The sequence below is a fragment of the Muscardinus avellanarius genome (assembly GCF_963383645.1).
Source record: "Muscardinus avellanarius genome assembly, chromosome: 5".
Taxonomy (NCBI): Eukaryota; Metazoa; Chordata; class Mammalia; order Rodentia; family Gliridae; genus Muscardinus; species Muscardinus avellanarius.
In genome coordinates, this window is record NC_137790.1 from 136586872 (window position 1) to 136608877 (window position 22006).

Here is a 22006-nt window from a genome sequence, read left to right on the forward strand (position 1 = left end):
GATGCCGGCCATTGGCCCCAGCACCGGCCTAACCCCTTGGCAGGCTTCGATCCCGGCCTCGGAGGCCCCAGCACTGGCCTAACCCCTCGGCAGGCTCCGATCCCGGCCTCAGAGGCCTCAATAGCGGCTTTGCCTCACAGAAGGCTCCGATGCCGACCAGTGGCCCCGGCACCAGCCTAACCCCTCAGCAGGCTCTGATCCCGGCCTTGGAGGCCCTAGCATCGGCCTTGCCTCGCAGCAGGCTCCGATCCTGGCCTCACTGGCCCCAGCACCGGCCTGACCCCTCGGCAGACTCCGATCCTGGCCTCGGAGGCCTCAATAATGGCCTTGCCTCACGGAAGGCTCTGATGCCGGCCGTTGGCCCCAGCACCAGCCTAACCCCTCGGCAGGCTCCGATCCCGGCCTCGGAGGCCCTAGCACCGTCCTTGCCTCACGGCAGGCTCCGATCCCAGCCACGCTGGCCCTGGCACCGGCCTGACCCCTCTGCAGGCTCCAATCCTGGCCTCGGAGGCCCCAGCACTGGCCTTGCCTCACGGCAGGCTCCGATCCCAGCCTCGTTGGCCCCGGCACCGGCCTAACCCCTCGGCAGGCTCCGATCCCAGCCTCGTTGGCCCCGGCACCGGCCTAACCCCTCGGCAGGCTCCAATCCCAGCCTCCTGCCTCCATTCTTTTAAGATATGAGTCAGTTACCCCCGCCTTCTTTAGGACTGTTGAAAGAATAATGGCAAAAATACAATGACCAGCTCTCAAAAGCTCCATTGAGGATTTGCAGTCAGTTTCTTCCTTTTGTTTTTATGGTACTAGGGATTGAACTTGGGGACATTCTATGTCTGAAACACCTCCCAGCCCTACTTTATTTTTTATTTTAAAACAGGATCTCTGTACATTGCTGAAGGCCTCACTAAGTTGCTGAGGATGACCTTGAACCTGAAATTCCACTGTTTCTGCCTCCTAAGTACTTGGATTACAGGCGTGCTCCACCTTGCCCGGCTAGCATCTGCATTTCTGGTGCATATATTGTGGCAAAGCATTACAGTGTGATATATACATCAAGGCACACTGACTCCATCGTGAGCTCAGAGAAGAGCTGCTAGGAGTATAATTGAGACCTGATCGGGTTATCCCTTACCTGCAGTTAAAGCAGACATGACTCACCATACAGAAGAGACTGAGTACAAGCCAATGATTTGCACAGAAAGCATGATAATTCAGTGTCCACCCAGGGCCCCAAACACAAGAGGCCAATGTCATTGAAAGACTCAAGTTTATTACTCACATTGCCACCCAGGGCCATACAAAGCCTCAACACACACAGACCAGAAGAGACAGGACCTGGGACTCTCCCTTCATTTTTAACAAGGCCAGGGAGTATCCAGGCAGATACATTTTTGATTGAGTAGGAAGTGAAACAAAGATGTTGAGGTCTATAAGTTTGGAAGGCTAAAAATATGAGTTAGGCAAACCCTCAGAAACCAGACCACAGGGGAAAAAGAGGCATCTTTGGTTTGATCATCAATTATAATCTCTCTAAAGATGACTTGGAACAATTACTTAAGAACGACAAAAGATAAAGCTAAGACTGGTGGTAAAGAATCAGATCTGAAGGAATTTTGTGAGCTTTGCTGAGGGACCCAGAGTTTATCCAGAATATAATAAGAAGTTTCATTTGAGGGCAACATAGATGACTGCAGATCTGTGGAGAATTATGACTTGAGAGAGAAAAGACTGCAGGTAGGGAGACCAGCTTTAGTATGGGGACAAAAGATACTCAGGGTCGAATTCAGGAACGTTTGTAAGGATAATAAGCATAGATAGGAGGGCACAAGTGTGAGAGACGTTGAGAATTTAACACAGGCCATGCATGGAACACGGTGGGTGTTGTGAGACAAGTGGAAGAGGGGTTATGGGGGGTGCATCCTGGATGGTTGGTGTAGGAACTGGGAAGATGAGAGTGATGAAAAGTGGATTAAGGACCTCAATAAAAGGGCTTCGGGGCTCTGGACCAAAGGAGAGGAGTAGACAAAGTGAAAATTGCTGCACAATTCACAAGAGCCGAACTATGGGACCAGCATAGGTGTCCATCGACAGATGAATGGATTACAAAATTGTTCAATAGACACACAATGGGATTCTACTCAGCCATAAGGAACAAAACCACATCGTTTGCAGGGATATGCCTGGGACTGGAGAATATCAGGCTAAGTGAGATTAGTCAGTTACAAAAAGTGAAAGTTTGGAGGTTCTCCTTCATGTGCAGAAGCGAGGGATAAGGAGGGGACAAGGAGGGGCTCCAGACAAAGGAGAGACTTTAGTGGAGCGAGGGAGGGGACCTAACAGAGGGAGACAGAGGAAGACTTAAAGACGGAGACACATCAATGGGCATGATGGACACACGCAAATTTATGGATGCCCATCACAAGGTCATGCACGGGGCGGGAGAGGGAGTGGGAGCTGGGGGAGGCTCACAGGGTGCCCTGTGCATGTGAGCCTCTATCACTCTGACTCCATCATGATGCATGATTACAATGCATAAAAAGAGGGCAAACGGAGAGTTATTGGGAAGCCAAAATCAAGGGCACTTGGTGACACTGGATATAAATGAAGGAAAATAGTGAATTGAAATTTGTCCACGTAGGGTATGAGGGAGGGGGCTAATGACACGGTCTTCAGTCGGTGCAGATGCGCTGTGACAACAGCTGGGCTAGAGAAGCCCAAGAGAAAAGCCAGGGTGACCCCTCCAGGCTGCGTTTTGGCTTTGTTTGGATGCAGTGATGGGGCCCGAGCTCAAGGCTTCATGCAGGTTAGGCGAGCGCTCTATCACCGAGCCAGGCCCCCGATACCAGTTTTTGATTCGTGGGGTTTCCGATGGCGGTGGGAATGTAGAGCACAGATCCAGAGGTAGAGGGAGGGATCAGTTGTGTGGGGGAGGCTTTGGGCTGGAGTCACAACTGTCAATATGGCTGCTCAGGAGTCGCTAGCCCTCCTGAAGTGACGGGGGCCCTGGGTTAAGAGATCCAGGCTGGGAGGATGAGCCCACAGCAGGGACCACAGGGGAAGAGAGAGTAGGAATCAAAGCAGAGAGACACCACGCCAGAGGGAAAAAGCTGCAGGCTCTGAAGACAGTGGACAGCTGGATCAGGTGTAACCAACAGAATTCAGGAATGAAAGAAGTGAACTGGTCTAACCGTTGGTGGGTGGTAGTGACTTCTGCCAGGACAGCGCAGGGAAGCAGGTCGGAGAGGAAGCTGGCTTCTGTATGTTCAGCCAACAGTAATAAAGGAGACACAGACGGGCGAGGCGCCATCACACGGGAAGCTGGGCTGAGACAGGGCAGAAACTGCCGTGGCTTGGGGCTCAGGGGAGGATTTGGAGCAAGAGATGTTTCTGCACCGCTTTTTCTAACTGGTCAGAATCAGAGCCTTGGCTCTGCTAGATGGAACGCACGTAAAATATCAAAATAGATGCAGGTCTCCTACAGTCTTTTTCTATACTGACTGAACTCTCCTGGTCCTCCTTCCTTGACAACACACATCCATGCACGCTTGCGCACACACACACACACACACACACACACACACACACACACACGACATATACACATGATGTTATTACAATGGCCACACAGACCCCTTTAAGAAGGGACCCAGACGGTGTGGCTGTGGCATCCCATACAACTGCAGAGAAAGCCTAGATGGATCATGAGCTCAGGAGGGTTCGCTGGCATACACACGTAGTCAGAGAGTATAATGGAATCAGTCTGGTGGGAACCCTTAGAAAAGAATGGCGCTTTCGAAATATGAAATCGACAGTAATTTTTATTTTGTGTTCTGTGCGCATGACAACGCAGAGCAGGGCCGTTGGTCGTGGTGGGCACCAGCTCCTCGGGCCAGCGAGACCAGGGGGAAACTCTGGGTCACTTGATCTCCCAACTCCATCTGGCAGCCCCGCCTCCTGGACTTCAATTTTTGTGGAAAGTGCAGGCTTCCAGGAGTCCTGTGGAGGCAGAACCGAGAAATACAACATCTAGAAGGGGCTTAGGATTATTAGGAACCGCCGAGAAAATGGGACGTTCAGCGTGGTCCAAAGGCTCTCTGGCGCGAGTCCTGCTTTTCTTGTGATGCATGGTCTGAGCCACCCCCGTGCCCATCCCCTCTTGCCTGCGGAGCAACTGTGCCTTGTCCAGGGAGCCCCCCTCCCCCCGCAAGGCTGCAAAGGGCGATTTCCCCTCCCTGTAGCAAAGGTTGTAAGTGGTTTATTTCCCAGCCCAGAAGCAAAGGTTATAATGTGATTTCTCCTCCCTGCAGCATGCCCCTGCGTTGTTTCATGTTTTTTCTTATGATCAGGGGCTTGCACGTCTGAATGGATGTGGCCAGAAGTGACCCGGGAAGACTGCCCACTCCCTGTTCTCTTCAGGCAGGTGGGGGACTGACCTATAAGGGATGGAGCCCAGCACAGCGGAGCCAGGCCGTCTCTTTTGCCCAGGGAGGAGGGTGGATTAATAGCAACTCAGTTTTTGTAATAGTGGACCCAGATGAGCACACAGCTCGTATCTGAACAACATGGGGCGAATTTTAGAGTCACCCTGAGCGGGCACAGACTTGCTGAATCAGGATCTCTAGGCTTAGGAATACACTTTGGTTGCTGTTTGTTTTGAAGTACTGGGGATTCAACCTCCCCCCAGAGGTACTCTACAACTGAGCTACACCTCTAGCCCTTTTTATTTATTCTTTATCTTGAAACGGGGTCTCTCTAAGTTGCTGAGTGTCTCATGAAGCTGCTGAGTCTGACGTCAAACTTAAAATCCTCTTGTCTCAGTCTCCCAAGTACTGGGATTACAGGCAAGGCGCCATTCAAATACACAATTTTTAATTTGGACCCAGACTCACCCACACAGTGTAGTTGAAGGATAACTAGTCTACACTACATGTTCCCGATGCCTTAAAGTGATTCAGTTATCCCCAACAGAGCTATACCGCAAAGGTGTGTTTTATCCTGTTCCACCTCTGTGAGCCTGGTTCCGGGTGAGCAGTATAATTGGCAACTTTATAGTTACCAGAATTTATCATAGTTGGAGCTTTATAGAAAAGCCCTGTCTAAAAGGACTTTCCACAGTGTTATTTTCTTTTCTGACCTCTATATGGAGCTATTTGTGGCTTAAAGTGTGCTTCTAAGCCACATTGCTTAAACTGTGGCTGGGTTAGCCGGGTGTGGTGGCGCACACTTGTAATCCCAGCATTTTGGAAGGCTGAGACAGGAGGATCACAGGTTCACAGCAAGCCTCAGTTACTTAGTGAGGCCCTCTGCAACTTAGCGAGACCCTGTTTCAAAATAAGAAATAAAAAATAGGGCTGGGGGGTAGCTCAGAGACAGAATGCCCCAGGGTTCAATCCTCAATACTGAAAAAAAAAATGTGGCTGGGTAGGACTGAGAAAATGTATTTTTAATTTCATTCCATTTTAAATACCTTGAATTTAAACAGCCATCTCTGTTACTGGCTACCATATTAGACAAAAGAACTCTAATAAAAAGTTTACTGCAACCATGCACAGTACTTGGGAGGCTGAGACAAGAAGATCTCAAGTTTGAAGTCAGCCTCAGCAATTTACCAAGAGCCTTTTTTTCAAATAAAAATTAAAAAGGGCTGGGGGTGTAGCTCAGAAGTAGAATGCCCCTAGGTTCAACTCCTAGTAACAACAACAAAAAGATGCCAGGCATGTGGCATAGGCCTATAATCCCATTGCATGGGAAGCTGAGACAGAAGGAATGCAGGTTCAAGGCCAGCCTCAGCAAATTAGCAAGACATTGTTTCAAAATTAAAAAATAACAAGGAGCGGGGCCTGGTGGCAGACACTTATAATCCCAGCATTCCAGAAGCTGAGATGGGAGGATCAAGGTTCGCGGACAGTCTCAGCTACTTCGAATATTTGCAACTCAGTGAGACCCTGTTTCAAAATAAAGAATAAAAATTAGAGCTGGGGGGTGTGGCTCAGAGACAGAATGCCCTTGGGTTCCATCCCCAGACCCGCAAAATAAATAAATAATAAATAAATAAATAAATAAATAAATAAATAAATAAGGCTGAGGATGTACCCTGAAAGTGTATTGCCCTTGGGTTCAATCTCCAGTGCCAAACATAAATAAACAAATATGTAAACAAACAAAGAAACAAAAAGCTTGCTGTATATCAGTGGATATGTGCACATACACATAAACCTCTCTGTTTTCTTGGGAATAAGTAGAGTTCTGCATATCCAGTAAGTTTTCCTCCTTAGTGCCCTGGGCCCACGTCCCCCTGACCCCCTGCTCAGCCAAGCTGGCATCACGCACGCGGGGCTCGGGGTCACATCCTGGCCCGGGGTCACATCCCGAGGGCCGCAGTGGACTTCTCTGTCGCTACCACCCCAGGACGCTCCCCGCGCCCTTCCTCCTACTCACGTGAGGTGGAACATTTCCTCAGGTTGCGGACGGCCGTGACATACTCTGGGCCTAAGTACTTTTCGGCTGTGATTTGGTCTGGAAGTTGGATCAAACATTTTGTATCGTCCTTGAACAGCAGGTTCTTAGTTTCAGACCGGAACAAACAGAACTTGCTGGAGCAGTCGGACACATGGCTTCCAAACTGCATCTGTCAAATAAACAGAAAACGTGTGAGGGTGTGCGACAGACTGGCTCAGTCGGGAATAATAAATCCAGCACTGAATACGGCCACTGAGTCCGTTCAGGACCGAATTATCTCAGAAAGGTGTGCAAAGGCTTCGGGTGCGGTTCTGCAGCCACTTATCTGCAGCGATTTTTTCGCAGATAAGTGGCTGCAGAAAGGGTGTGTGACCTTTGAGTGGCTGGGAGCTGACGGCTCGGAGCCAGCCCTGGGGACACAGAGAAGCACCACTTAGGCCTGGGCGGCTTTCCACCTCTGTCACCTACTTGAAGCTCCCAAACTCCGAGCTTTCATGGTGCCGCCAAATCCTCTGGAAGGTTCCAGGTACTCCTTCCTCTGAGAAGCCCCTTCTCCTGCCCACCCCCTCCTGCCTTCTCTGTCTCTCATCCCCACATCATGGCCCATGTCCCTTGGGGTTGCTTGCAGGAAATACGAGGATGCTATTAGGTCCCTTCCAATGTCATCGCCAAAGAAGACACTGAATGTGAACCCTTCCCGAGGAGCAGGAGAGGCCCTTGTGGAAAGTCCGCTGGAGACGGCATTCTGAGTCCCATCTTGGGCCAGCGTAGCCTCTCCAGGCCTCCGAAGGGCACACATGAGGCGGCGACTCCTAGGCGCTTAGCATCCCTACAGCGCCTAGGGGACGCCCAGTCAACGCTCATTATTGCTCGACAAGGACTTCTGAATATGCACTGTCTTTGTTTTTTTTTAATGGCTAACGGTGACTCCGCAGGCAGGAAGCTGTACCTAAGAGGAAGGTGATATTTGAGTGTCCGGGGGCCTTTAGGAGCAGCCCCTTCCTCACGAGGCTGGCCCTGGTGTGGCTGTTTTCCCCAGCGAGGGGGCTCTCCAAAGGCAGATGGCCAGTGTTTATCTACTGAAAGCTTTGTTCCATCTGTCTAAGCAAGAGACACAGAAATCCAGAGATCCACTCTTTAAGACTTGTATCAAGAAACGCTAAGAAACAGGATCAGGCTCCCTCCTTTTCAGAAAGGACAGATGGAGGGAACGTGAGGGCACCCCTGGGCAAGATCCAGGGAGCAGGAAGGCGGAATTTGGGTCCTGAGGGCACAAGGATCAGATGGGGGCTGATTTCCAATGACCAGGAAACAGAATAAGAGCCGGGCCCAAGACGTCCAGCTGCCCCGATTTGAGCGCTTCCTCCTATGCTCTTTGGGTACATTGCTTCACTAATCCTTTTATTAACTGAGAAGTAGGGATGAGTATTATTATTAATTTTCCTATTTTATATTATTTTTATTCCTATATGGCCCAGCTAGAAAGCTACAGAGCTGCGATTCGAATCGTTCAGATATTCAAGTTCACAGCCGTGGCCTCTTGGTTCTAAGTGTTTAGAAAGAGAATGCCGGAGTCAGGCTGCGCTAAGCTGTGAGCTCCCCAGATAATCTCCACGCCCGCTCTAGGGGTGAAGGGTGAGAGGCGCCGCTGGTCTTACCTCCTGTTCCTTTAACACCTTGCGCACGCACGCCGCCTTGTCCGGCCGCGTGACCACAGCGTGATTGGGGGCGCGGGCCAGGTGGCAGTTGGCAACCTCGCTCACGGGCTTCCTGGTGCCATCGCGGCACAGCAACTCAAAGTCTTCCTCCTTCAGGTCCTTAGCCCACGCGTCAGGGTTGTTTCCTGGGTAGAGAAAGTAGGTAGAGCAGCCAGAATGGATCGCCAGAGCTCCATGCTCACCAGGAGCAAGATGGGGAGGCTGGGACACTCGTGGGGTCTACAAGGCGACACTGACTCCTGTGACCCTGGAATTATTAGTGATGCTCCCTACCCACCAGGGGAGAATGAAGTATAATCTGTGGGGTTTGTTCCAAAAGGATCTTCATTTCTATAAATCACCAAAGCTTTATGTACTTCTCACTCCAGCATAGGGAGAAAACAGCGCTCTAAGCCAGATCGATCTATCTGGGATCTATAAATGACATGTCCAATCAGAACTCTGCCCCAGAGGACACGTCTGGACTTTTGCACCAGCATTTTTATTTTTTTGTGGTACTGGGGTTCCTGGAAGCCCTTCTACCTCCGGGCTACACTCCCAGACCTATTTTTATACTTTTTATTTGGAAACAGGGCCTCATAAGCCAGCACGGCTGGCTTCGAACCTGCGTGATCCTCCTGTCTCCGCCTTCCAAGCTCGGGGATGACTAGCGTGCCCACCACGCCCGGCCTTGCACCAGCATTTTTAACCTGACTTCCCTTGTTACTTCTAAGTTCAAATGTGTACACGCCTATGGCGCGGGTCCAGTTCCTGCAGCAGCCACTTCTGGGGCTGCTTTTTATTCCCATCAAACAAAAACAAAACCAAAAACGCCACCTCTTCCATTCTGAGAGTTTCAGCTTCATCCTCCCGAGGCAATGCTCAAATCTGTCTTAGCGACTTTTACTTCTCTCCCACCACACAGGATCGCAACATTTCTTATTTTATTTATTTTGCACTTAAGTTTCTTTCTTTTTTTTTTGCAGAACCTAGAGCCGTTCTACCTCAGAGCTACACCCCAAGCCCAGTTTTTTATTCTTGATTTGGAAACAGGGTCTCACTGAGTTGTAGAGGGCCTCACTAAGTAGCTGAGGCTGGCTGCGAACCTGCGATCCCCCTGCCTCAGCCTCCCAAGCACTGGGGTTACAAGTGTGCGCCACCACGCCCGGCTTTATGTTTCTTTCTTTAATTGAACATATAAGACATGAGCTCAGGATCATGAGGGGTTTTTTTTTTTTAGTATTTTACATGTCAACTAAAAATTCTTTCCTAGTCTCCTTCAATGCCACTCACGATTGTTGCCGTAACCCGTGATGTCACGTACGCCCTGCATCTACCTCTACAGGAGTTATGAGGATGTTTCCTGTTTATACATTTTCTTAGTATTAGATTGTGACAAATGTAAGCTACTTGCCCAGCTTGTGGCTTCCTGGTGTCAGGGCTTCTTCTTTTATGTCCTATATATTCAACTTGCACCCCCAAGTGAGCACCCACTGATGTTTTTTTGCCTGAATCAATTATTCAACATACTGGTTGCCAAAGGATAGTTTTCTAATTTTGCTTTTCCTTCCGCATGTATATAAGTATTCTATTAAAAAGAAGAGCTATTACATTAGCACATATACTGGCATTCTGTTGTAAGGAAGAGCTGTCCCTTTGCCTAATCAGTACTGGCATGTGGATTCTTATTTTATTCAGTGGGTTACTACCCTTTACTGTTATCATTTTTGTTTTTAAAATTCCAAGGTTTGGCAGTGGGAGAACCTTCCAATTGGCCCATCTCATTACTTTTTTTTTTTTTTTTGTGGTCCTGGGGTTCCTGGAAACCCTTCTACCTCCGGGCTAAACTCCCAGACCTATTTTATACTTTTTATTTGGAAACAGTTCTCTTAAGCCAACATGGCTGGCTTCAAACCTGTGGGATCCTCCTGTCTCCGCCTCCCAAACGCGGGGATTACAAGTGTGCACCACCATGCCGGCCCCATCTCATTACTTTTTTAGCACACCAGTGCCAGTGGGTCATCATATACTTTTTTCCTGCCCCAATGTTGGAATTCGCTCTTTTTCCAAGGAGTCCTGGTTCATTTCTGCAGAAAATAGTATTTAGAAGCCAACACCTTGTTGTTCATCGCTCCTAGTGTGCCATTGCCTCCAGGCCTTGCCAGTCGCCAGGCCAGGAAGTATAAAAAGTAGCTATAAAGAAAATTATTGGGCCGGGCGTGGTGGCGCACGCTTGTCATCCCAGCATTTGAGGGGCTGAGACAGGAGGATCGCGGTTCACAGACAGCCTCAGAGACTTATTGAGGCCCTTTGCAACTCAGTGAGACCCTGTATCCAAATAAAGAATAAAAAGACAGGGCGGGGGGTGTAGCTTGGAGGTAGAATGCCCCTGGGTTCCATCCCCAGTACCAAGAAAAAAAAAAAGAAAGAAAATTATTGGAATGATTGACAACCCTTGACTATGTACTACGTAGCATTAAATCCATGTCATGTACAATGTCCTGATCTTGGTAATTGTACTGTGGATGTGTAAGAAAATGCCTTGTTCTTGGGAACAGATACTAAAGCATTTAGGGGAAAAGGACCAGGCCTGCAGCTGTTTGGGAGTGTGTGTGTGGGGTGTTGGGGAGGACTTAGGGCCACTGGAAACCCTGGGCTTAATGGGCTTGATCATTCTGCCCATCCAAGTGGATGCTTTTCTCTGTGGGGTCTACGGTTGGGAATTGGAGCCTTGGCGCCTGGGAGTGCCCGTCATACTTCTACAGTCATCCCTGAATACCGGCGCGTCCTACTGACCCAGATGTCACGGGCACAAACAAGTACGCGCACGTACCATTCGTGTTCTGCTTGATGGTCTGGTACTTCACGAAGGCCACATCTCCCTTTTCAACCAGACACCTGCAGCAGTGCAGAGGAGAGGGAGAGAGAAGAGAGGCGGTCAGAGAGACGTGTCAGTCAGGGCCCACCTGAGAGACCCCGGCAGGCCAGGCGGTACCAGCCAGTCTGCCTCTTACTCTGTCACAGAGTCCCCCGGATAACAGAAGTGTGAAGCAGAAAGGATAGTTAAAAGCAGTCACGTCCTAAGGTGTACAGGTGTCTCTAGAAAAACGTTAGGCGTTCTCTAAGGTAGGACTGTAGCCTGGGATTTAGAAATTGTGTACATCCTGATTCTGTACCTCCGACGGCTTAAATGCATCTAATTACTCAGAGGTGCACGGAGAGTGAACCAAACTTCTGATTCAGTGCTTACTCAACTACGGTGGGTTTCTTCTCTGTGGTACTAGTGACATTTGGGGCTGGGTCCTTCTTTGCTCTAGAGTGCTTTTCTATGCCTTATAGGGTGTCCAGCTGCTTCTGTCCACTGACTGTTAGTAGCAATCCCTCCCTAAATCATCACAATCAAAAACATCTCTGGACAGTGTCAAATGTCCCCTGGAGGGCAAACTGCCCCCCAGAACTGGTAGGCCATACTATCCATTTGATTGTAAAAAAAAAACTTCTACCCGGAAACATCCATCACCTAATGGACTCACAACATAAAACTCTCCCCTTAGCTCCTAACAGGAGTGTGGGCAGGGCTGGGCCGTTGTTGCGTTTGTGTGAAGATTGAAAGACTCACCTCAGAGCCCCTGTGTAGCCATAATACCCCTCTCTGGTGTTGGGGGCGCACATGCTCGGACCCATGCACAGTTCGCAGAGACTGGAATTTTTCTCAGACCCAGGGGCACAGCTTTGGCTGAAAAATTCATCTGCACAAAAGGGTAAGAAGAAGTCAGCAATTCTTTTTTTTTTTTTTTTTTCGGGTCTGGGGATGGAACCCAGGGACATTCTACATCCGAGCTACACCCTCTGTCCTATTTTTTATTCTTCATTTTTGAAACAGGGTCTCACTAAGTTGCGGAGGGTCTCACTACGTAGCTGAGGCTGACCGTGAACTGCGACCCTCCGGTCTCAGCCTCCCGAATGCCGGGATTACAAGCGTGCGCCACCACGCCCGGCTAAGTCAGCTCTTCTTGAGTCTATGAGAGGATTTTCTGGAACATATATCAGGGGTACATGGCCCAGGAGAGCTAGAACACATTCACTCATAGTTAGATAATAGTTAAAAGGTACAGAATCATGAAGTACATGATCTCTGAATTCCACGCTACCATCCTACCTGATAGAGCGCCTACCATTTTTATAGAGACACCTGAGTGCCTTATAATATTACTGTTTTTGGGGGGGTTATTTTGTTGTTGTTGTTGTTGTTGTTTATTTTACTATCACAGTGGCTTGCCAACTGAGAACCATCAGGCTATAAACTTTGAAAGGAAACTTATCAGCCGGGCATGGTGGCCCACACCTGTAATCCCCATACTTAGGAGGCTGAGACAAGAGGATCATAGGTTTGAGGACAGTCTCGGCAATGTAGTGAGACTCTCATCAACCTAGTGAGACCCTGTTTCAAAATAAAAAACAACAACAGGGCTAGGGGGTGTAGGTACCACAATAAACAAACAAACAAACAAATAAATAAATAGAGACTTATCAAGGTTGGGCAAAGTGTGCAAGACTGCATTTCGGGTTGGAGGCCTTTGAGTAGAGCGATGATACCATCGCTAGTCTAGACAAGAAACAGAATTCCTGAGCCCTGGCAAGGTGTTTCCAGGTGACTCCTGGTCCCTCCGCTCCTTAGGAGAGACTTTACTACATCCTTGAGGGGTGGGGGGCGTCCCTTGCAGTCCAGCTGCTGGCTCAGGGCTGCAGATGCACCTGCCCCCGGGGCGCGGGCAGAGGCGGTGCTTTTGCTGGTCAAAAGCCCAAGATTCCCAGATGTGGCCGCAGCTGCACTTGGCCTCATATCGAGGGATGCAGAGACTTGCTTGCCTCGCCACGGTCCCCACACACGCAGGGTTTGCTGGGTTCCGAGCCAGATGCAGAGGCCTCTCCTTTTTAACCAGTCACCCGAATTTGGAGGTGGCAGGGAAGACCCACTCAGGAGGTGAGGGTAAAACAGAAGTATTGTACAACATCTGTCTCTGGGGATCCTGTACCCAGAACTTTGAGGCGGGGGCAGAAGTAAACTCCTACCTGGCGATCCTCAGAGGGCCCAGAAATTAAAGTGATATCGAGCCCTCAGAAGAGCCCAGGATCAATCACCCACGCTCACACAGCCTCGGCATCCCCATGGCAGGACCTACGAGCTATCTATCCAATACCCATTTCCCTTTGTTCCTTAGTAAGAAAAACCAAGTTTTACTGGAGTAGGAACATGCCCAAATGAAAGATTTCTCTTTTATAACTAAGTATGGGGAAGCTTTTTTTTTTTTTTTTGGTAGGTCTGGGGATGGAACCCAGGGGCATTTGAACTCTGAGCTACACCCTATTTTGTATTTTTATTTTAAAACAGGATCTCACTAAGTTGCAGAGGGCCTCACTAAGTAGCCGAGGCTGTCCATGAGCCAGTCTCAGCCTCCTGAATGCTGGGATGACAAGCGTACGCCACCACGCCCGGTGAGGCTCCTTTTTTAAAGCTGGCAGTGGCCCGGTGGAACCTTCCCTTGCTATGACTCTGTGGTGCTCGGGCTGCCTGGTCCTAGGTGTGATGGCAACCACAGGGTGACCTTGCACATCATGTTGGGAAGGACAGAACAGAAAGGAGGGAGGTCCCTCTGACCATACCAGCACCGAGTATGTGAAAGATAAAAGTAAATATATACTCATGTAAGCTGTTACGTACAACCAAAACGCATCATCCTGACTCACATTCTCAGCCCCTCAGTCCTCTTGGTCCTCTCTTGGTACTGGGGATTGAACCCAGGGGCATCCTACCTCCAAGATATACCCCCAGCCCTATTTTATTTTTATTTTGGAAACAGGGTCTCACTGGGTTGATGAGAGTCTCACTACTAGCTGAGGCTGTCCTCGAATATGTGATGCTCCTGTCTCAACCTCCCGAGTACTGGGATTACTGGCGTGCACCACCACCTCCTGGTCCTTTCTGATTATTTCCTGAAGGTTTTCTGTTACCGAATTTTACTTCTGTGGTACCAGAGCCCACAGCGTCTTGTATCTACCCTTCTTCCCCAGATCCTTCTTTTTCGGTGTGCCCAGCTCGCTCCCGGGATCCCCTCACCAAATCTGCAGTGGTTGATCTGGCTGTAGAGCAGGCCCATGGGGATGTTCCAGCCCGCGGTTCTGTCCACGGCGGTGTGGCAAGACTTCTTGCCCTTCAAAGTGTCCCAGGTGATATCAGGGTTCGATTTCTTCACCACGGCCACAGAATAATACCCTAAGGAGAAAGACGCCAGAAAGCAAGTGTTAATACCACTGGGGTGTCCCACGTATGGGCTTTGCGTTAAAGCCACCAACTGCCTGGGGCAGCAGAGGTGTCCTGAATCATTTATTGTGTCTCGAGAGAATCTATGTGATAACCTACTGTGGGGAAGGATGAAGAGGTAAATCTCCACTGTAAAAACAAAATACTGCAATCACATGGTACCCTGTTACTAAGTATAATTTTTGTGATTTTAAGTATTGGTTAAAAAAAACAAAGACCCCCCCCTCAAATAATAAGAATACCGTCTCACTCTAGAACCACTTGGTGTATGACCCTTCCCTGGATGCATAAAGTTTTTAAAGTTAAAAACTAGCAATTAACCGGGCGTGGTGGCGCACACTTGTAATCCCAGCATTTGTGAGGCTGAAACAGGAGGATCGCGGTTATCGGACAGCCTCAACTACTACTTAGTGAGGCCCTCTGCAACTCAGTGAGGCCATGTTTCATAATAAAGAATAAAAAATAGAGCTGGGGGTGTAGCTTGGAAGTAGAATGTGCTTGGGTTCCATCCCTGGTACCCCCCCCCACACACACACAAAAAAAAAACCTAGCAATTTTCACCCTAATATATTGTACCAGGGGACTAGACGCTGACGAGCTAATGTAACTCCAACAGTTCATAAAATTAACCCATACTGGATGCAGTAGTAAATAGATGGATAAAGCATACGGGTTCATCAGACCGGACATTTTCTGATCAGAAGAACATAATAGTTTTATGCCAAAATAAATATACAAGGTGGAAAACATTTTTAAAAAAAATTCAGCCGTAGTTTCAGTAGCAAATACATCCCGGTGCTTATAATGTTGAATAGAGCCTCAACCCATGGTTTTTCCTTTTCTAATTTAATTAATTTAGAATACTGTCTCCAGCAGAAAACATAATCCTTAGTATCCGTGGAGTGAGAATGGCTCTTTCTAGATCTGCTAGAGAAGTAGGCATCTCCTGTGATGGGAAGAGTCTTCCAGGTTGAGCTCAGTGGAAGGAGCCAGGGCGGACTTGCATACTGCTGGCTGGCTCACCCTGCCGTGAGATTCCCTGACTTGTTCCCACCCCATCTTTCTCGGTCCACCCCTAGCCAGAACCCTGGGAGAGAGCCAGGTTGGCCTGGGTTCCTGGGCCCGGCACAGGCCGACACGTTCACACTCCTAGACATCTGCCTTTGTAAGGCGCTTGGCGCTCTAAGGAACAAATAAAGCAAGTTCCTCAGCTGGTGCTAACGCCCATCCAAAGATGTGCAGAGCTCATGTAATTCGAGGTGGTGGGAAGGGTCTGGATTTGCTTTCTGAATGTCTGGCCCCAGATCGTCCGTAAGCAACTTGAGACCCAGGGTCCTCTGTGCATCTTTAGCAGGTGCTGGTAGCCACCTTGTGGATTAAATGAGAAATCCCGTGTACGGGTCGTGACAAGGGCGAAGGAACAATCATCGTCAGTTACCATCCTCCCACGATACTTTTGCATTCTAAAAATAGATGTCTCCGCTTGCCTGATCTACTTGTGATACGGATATTAGGCTTACCTAACTGCTTCCCTTGATCAGAGTGAATTTGCCTTTTTGTGTCTGAGGTTACCAGTTCCAACTCACCTTCTACTGGTGATGTCTTACAATCAGTGCTTTCTGGAGGAAAGAAAATGAAGACAGCATTATACACTTATGAGCAGATGGGGAAATCATGCCTTTCTCATACAGCAATGAGATTTTTTTTTAAGCAGACAAAACTCCATGCATCGTACCAGGTAGGGCGGCCCACACTTGTAATTCCAATATTTGAGATGTAGAGACAGGAAGATCACAAGTTCTAGGCCAGCCTCAACAATTTAGCAAGACCCTGTTTCAAAATAAGAAACTAGGAGCCGGGTATGGTGACACACGCTTGTAATCCCAGCTTTGGGGAGGCTGAGACAAGAGGACTGTGGTTCACAAACAGCCTCAGCTACTTAGTGAGGCCCTTTGCAACTCAGTGAGGTCCTGTTTTAAAATAAAGAACAAAAAATAGGAGCTGGGCGTGGTGGCGCACGCTTGTAATCCCAGCATTTGGGAGGCTGAGACAGGAGGATCATGGTTCACGGACAGCCTCAGCTACTTAGTGAGGTCCTTTGCAAATCAGTAAGACCCTGATTCAAAATAAAAATAAAAAATAGGGCCAGGGGTATAGCTTGGAGATAGAATGCTCCTGGGTTCCATCCCTGGTACTGAAAAAAAAAAAAAAAGAAAGAAAAGAAAAAGAAAGAAAAGATAAAATAGGACTGGGAGTGTAGCTCAGAGGTAGAATGCCCCAGAGTTCCATCCTCAGTACTGCAAATAAATAAATAAATAAATAAATAAATAAATAAATAAAAACTGGGAGAGAGGCTCAGAGGTAGAATGCCCCCTGGGTTCAATCCCCAGTACCAAGCAAAACAAAAAACTTCACATGTCACCAATTGCCAAGCCCAGACTCCCCGGATGAGGCAGTGCATTCAGCGCTGGTCTCTGGAGTTTGTCCACATACTGTTGAGTTTCGGGTTTGCTGCACCAGCTGCACGGAGCCCACAGGGGGTGCCAGCTGACTATATTTAAACCTCTGCCACAAGGCTGCAGGAGTCCTGGAGACGGGAAGGCCCGCCAGAAGTCTCAGCCTCTCTGCAGCAGAGAGGACCATCGAGGGAGACAATAACTCTCCTTTAAGATGGCCGTGAGGACCCAGGCAGAGGGTGAGAGGCGTTCGGCAAACGAGAGCTTTATGGCAGCTGTGGTACGAATCAACCTGGGCCTCTCCCATCTCCTCTCTCTGTGGCGCAGAAGGAAGAAGACGGAGCGGCAGTCTCCCACGCTTACCATAGTTCTCCGCCAGGACTGGCACCAGGCCACACTCGCCCGCTATGTAGACAAATCCTCCATCCACGCTCATGGCATCGGCTTCTCCGTTCTGCAAAGACCCGGCGAGTTGTGGCAGATGAAAAAGATGTCATCTCCTGCGCCACCCGCCCCTCCAGCTGTGGCCTTGAAAGGCCTTTTCAGCGCGTGTTATGCACGCTGGGGAGAGCGCTGTTGCTCATCCGGCACCCCAAGGATCAGCCAGGCACGCCCAGGACAGACTCTAAACGCACTCACTGACACGCCGTTGGCGGGATTCTAAATTACTACCGCCTCAGTGGCGGTCAGCGTGGAGTTTCCTCAAAAGACTAGGAACGGAACCACCTTATGACCCAGTTTTATTACTCCTGGTATTTACCCAAAAGGATTAAAGTCAGCATCCGATAGCACTGCACGCATATCTCTGTAACTGCGCAGTTCACAGTAGTCAGATTACGGAACCAGCCTAGGGGTCCATCAACAGATGAATGGATAAGGAAAAGGAGGTGTGTGTAGGCACTGGGCTTTTACTCGGCCAGGAAGAGGAATGACACGATATCGTTTGGGGAATAAGGATGGAACTGGAGAACATGGTGTTAAATGAAATAAACCGAACTTGGAAAGTCAAGTGTCATCTGTTTGGGGGCTTTTTTTTTTTTTTAATATGAAAGTTAGACGAACCGGGCATGGTGGCGCACGCTTGTAATCCTAGTACTTGGGAGGCTGAGACCGGAGGATCGCAGTTCGCGGACAGCCTCAGCTACTTAGTGAGGCCCTCTGCAACTCAGTGAGACCCTGTTTCAAAATAAAGAATAAAAAAAAAAATAGAGGTGGGGTGTGGCTCAGAGAGAGAATGCCCCTGGGTTCTATCCCCAGTACCACAAAAAAAGAAAAGAAAGAAAGAAAGAGAGAGAGAGAGAGAGAGAGAGAGAGAGAGAGAGGAAGAGGGATGTCATATAAATAGAAGGGAAGACAGTAAAATAGAGGAAGGGGCAGAGGTTGAAGGGGAGGCACCGGGCAAGGCGATCGGCCAAATTGTGGTGAGCTGAGACAAATATGTGACCGCAAATCTCGCTATTGTGTAATTTTTACATAGCAATAAAAATAAAAAAGTCCTCTCATTTCCATCCAATCCTTATAACCACCATGATGGCCGCTGCCCAGCCAAGTTACTTAAGAATAAAGACCCACACCCATCGACCCTATCTTCTTACAGGCCCCCCCTGTCCCAGAGACACTCCTCCAACACCTTCCTGACCCCAGGAATCCTCATCTGTGACTTGGGGGGACAGTCAGGGACGCGCGGCTGTGTCTGTGGGGCGGGGCGTCTCCTGAGGGTCTCTGGCCCCTCATTTTATTCTCGGTGGCTGTGTACTGGCCCAGCACTTGGTGCATGCAGGTGTACGGCGCGAAAGTCAAACGTTCACCTATGTACTCAGAGCTAATAAGCCTTGAATTTCAGAGATGCTTAGATTCCAAAAGGTTCGCAAGATTTCCCTGGCGATCTATTTTCTAGCAAGACATCATAAAAGATTAACAGGATATGTGGGCAACTACTGGGGCAAGATGTCTCCGTAGCAAAAATACTACTCTTGATTTGTAAAAGCAAAAGGAGATCCAAACTGTGCTCAGCCACGAGGGACTGCTGTCAGGAAAGGGCTGAGCCCTGGGCGTGGGCGGCGGCCGGGGAGCCCCCCCCCCCCCGGAGGTGCGCAGCCCTACCATGATCTTGGCGATACAGTCTTCCGTGGACTCCGCAGACTCGCACTCGATCTGCCCCCCGCTGCTCACGCTCCACTCGTCACACTTGAGCCGCTCGTGGTGGCTGAGCGCACACCATTTCACCGTCCCGCACTCTTCCTTGGAGGTTTCGGGGCCTGCCACACAGGGGTAAGAAGCGGCGGTCAGAAGACAGCGGCCCCCACGGCGGTGCTACCGTCTTCGTGCACAGGACAGATCCCCTGGACGAAGTGATCGTCTCAGAAGGCAGAGTCCGCGCAGAACCTCTTGGCTTCTTTCCACTTAGATTTAGCTTGGAACTTCTTCTGAGAGGCGAATTCTCTCCAAACCCTGGGCTCTCTATGACTTTTGTCTGATATTTTTCCATTTATTTATTTTTTAAAGTGTTTTACTGGTACATTGTAGTCATACATCTTAATGGAATACGAGATGGTGGAGGCACACGTGCACGCATCACTCTGTAGCCCTCCCCCATTCCCTCCCTCTCCCTCCCTCTCATGTTTGGCTCAGTGATCGGCTTTGATGCGTTGTGAACGTACATCAGGGGATTCCCCTCTTCCCCCCTCCCGTCCCCTCAGTCAGGTCGCCGTGTTTGCTCATCTAGTTTCTCCTTCTTCGTCTAGAGCTCCTCCGATGACCCATTTTCTCCCTAGCTTCCACATATTAGGGAGAGCATTCAATTTCTTATTTTTTGTAACTGACTAATCTCACTTAGCATAATGTTCTCCAGTTCCATCCATTCCCCTATAAATAACGTGATTTTGTTTTATTTATTATTAATTAATTAATTTATTTATTTATTGTGGTGCTGGGGATGGAACCCAGGAGCATTCTACCTCTGAGCAACATGCCCAATTTTATTTTTTATTCTTTATTCTTTATTCTTTTTTTCAGTACTGGGATTGAACCCAGGGATATCCTACCTCCGAGCTACACCCCCAGCCCTATTTTTTTATTCTTTATTTTGAAACAGGGTCTCGCTAAGTTGCGGAGGGCCTCCCTAAGTAGCTGAGGCTGGCCGCGAACCTGCGATCCTTCCGTCTCAGCCTCTCAAGTATTGAGATGAGGAGCGTGCGCCACCACACTCGGCTCTTTCTACTTTTTATGAAATAGCACCGTAATGCCTGATGTGTTCTGATGTCTGTCTCCAACCTGTTGTCATGTCCCATAAAGTAGGACATAAGCTCCAACGGGTCGGGTCCGTGTGGTTTGCACCCTCCACGGCTAAGCAGTGTGAGTGCATGGTCAGTATGATGCCCGTCTACTAGACAAGAGACACCTGCTTGTCTTTCAGACCCCGCCTCTGAGTCTCGTCCTAGGGGACTTTTCCTCAATTCCCCCAGGCCAGGGCCTGTCTGTCTTTGGCTTGTACTCTCATAGTACCTCGGTATTTTCTTGGGATAATCTCTCTCCATTTACTCAGCTCACATTTTGCAAATGATCACTAGTCATCAAACCTCTGTTGTCTTCTCCCTGGTCTAAGATTTCTAGAACGCCGGAATCTTATATATGTGTGATTGTCCAGCACGTAGCAGGGTTTATGTCCAGATATTCAGTATATGTGCATGGACTGACTGGCTGAATGAATGAATGATCAAACAAAATCCCGGCCAGGTGTGGTGGCTCAGGTGTGTAATCCCAATACTTGGAAGGCTGAGACAGACACATCGCAGGTTCGCGGCCAGCCTCAGCTACTTAGTGAGGCCCTGTCTCCAAATAAAGAATAAAAAATATTCCTGGGGCTTTAGCTTTGAGGTAGAATGCTCCTGGGTTCCATCTCCAGTACCAAAAAACAAAAACAAAAACAACAGTGACCCAAAGGCTGAGATGGATCTTTCTAGAACTCCAGCTTCAATATAGCACATGTTGCTCATAGTACTGGCTGGAGATACACAATGAAGAAAATTCATTTTATTCTACTTGTGTCTTTTTTTGTTGTTTGTGTGGTCCTGGAGGCTGACCCCGGGGACATTCTACCTCCGAGCCTCCGAGCTACATCTCCAACATCTCCCCCCTTTTTATAAAAATGAGGTCTTGCTGGGTTGCTGAGGGCCTCACTAAGTAGCTGAGGCTGGCTGGAAGCCTGTGATCCTCCTGTCTCGGCCTCCCAAGGACTGGGTTAGAGGTGTGAGCCACCACGTGTAGCTTCATGAATGCTTATTTTAGCTATTTCGTGCTAGGCTAACCGGCTTCACAGAGTGGGTAAGGCGATTCTGATTCACGTAGGGGAAATGATGTAAGACCAACCCAAGTCATCTAAAACGCGAATTTCCTCAATAGCCTTTAGTGGTGTCCACGCCACGCCATCACGACTAATGCCATTTGACACCAGCCTAACACTGGGCTCACAGGAGGTCAGAAAGAGGCGCACCAGGAGAGGAGAGAGGGTCCCTGGAAAGACTGTGACCCCCGCCCCTGCCCGTCACCTAGTCCTTCCCAAGGACTTACAGACGCCTTCCCGTAGGTTCCGCAAGGCTGTGACGTAATTATAGCCCAGGAACAGCCGGTAGTCCATCTTAGGGGGGACCCTTAGGAACCCCTGAGCAGAGTCCTTGAACAACAGGTTACTTCCATGTGGAGAGCTGAACAGGTGGAAGTCTTTTGATTTGTCTTTGCCGAAATGTTCCTGTTTGCAGTAAAATAGGAGATTAAAGATGGCGGAACGGAGCCGGGCACGGTGGCTCATACCTGTCATCCCAGTCCTTGGGAGGCTGAGGCAGGAGGATCGCAGGTTCGAGGACAGGCTCAGCAAATAGTGAGACTCTCATCAACCTAGTGAGGTCCTGTTTCAAAATAAAAATAAAACTCAGGCTTGGAAATAGGTTCCACAAGGGGCATTCTATCTCTAAGCTACACCCCCAGCCCTAATTTTTTTTATTCTATTATTTTGAAACAGGGTCTCAACTGAATTGCAAAGGGCCTCGCTAAGTAGCTGATGCTATCCTCGAACCGCG

General features: G+C 49.0%; 1 protein-coding gene across 1 annotated transcript in view; it reads right to left on the minus strand.

Annotated features, from left to right (window-relative positions):
- Positions 1–3958: 3958 nt before the first annotated feature.
- LOC308263627 (serotransferrin-like) overlaps positions 3959–22006 on the minus strand; it is a gene marked incomplete at both ends in the record, with an annotated part of 29230 nt that continues 11182 nt past the window's right edge. Inside the window, 10 exons of the mRNA XM_080696612.1 lie at positions 3959–3993; positions 6436–6625; positions 8115–8299; positions 10987–11051; positions 11773–11902; positions 14272–14427; positions 16062–16094; positions 17295–17385; positions 19035–19189; positions 21501–21678. Of these exons, the coding sequence (XP_080552738.1) occupies positions 3959–3993; positions 6436–6625; positions 8115–8299; positions 10987–11051; positions 11773–11902; positions 14272–14427; positions 16062–16094; positions 17295–17385; positions 19035–19189; positions 21501–21678 (1218 nt within the window). The remainder of the gene's footprint in view (positions 3994–6435; positions 6626–8114; positions 8300–10986; positions 11052–11772; positions 11903–14271; positions 14428–16061; positions 16095–17294; positions 17386–19034; positions 19190–21500; positions 21679–22006) is intronic.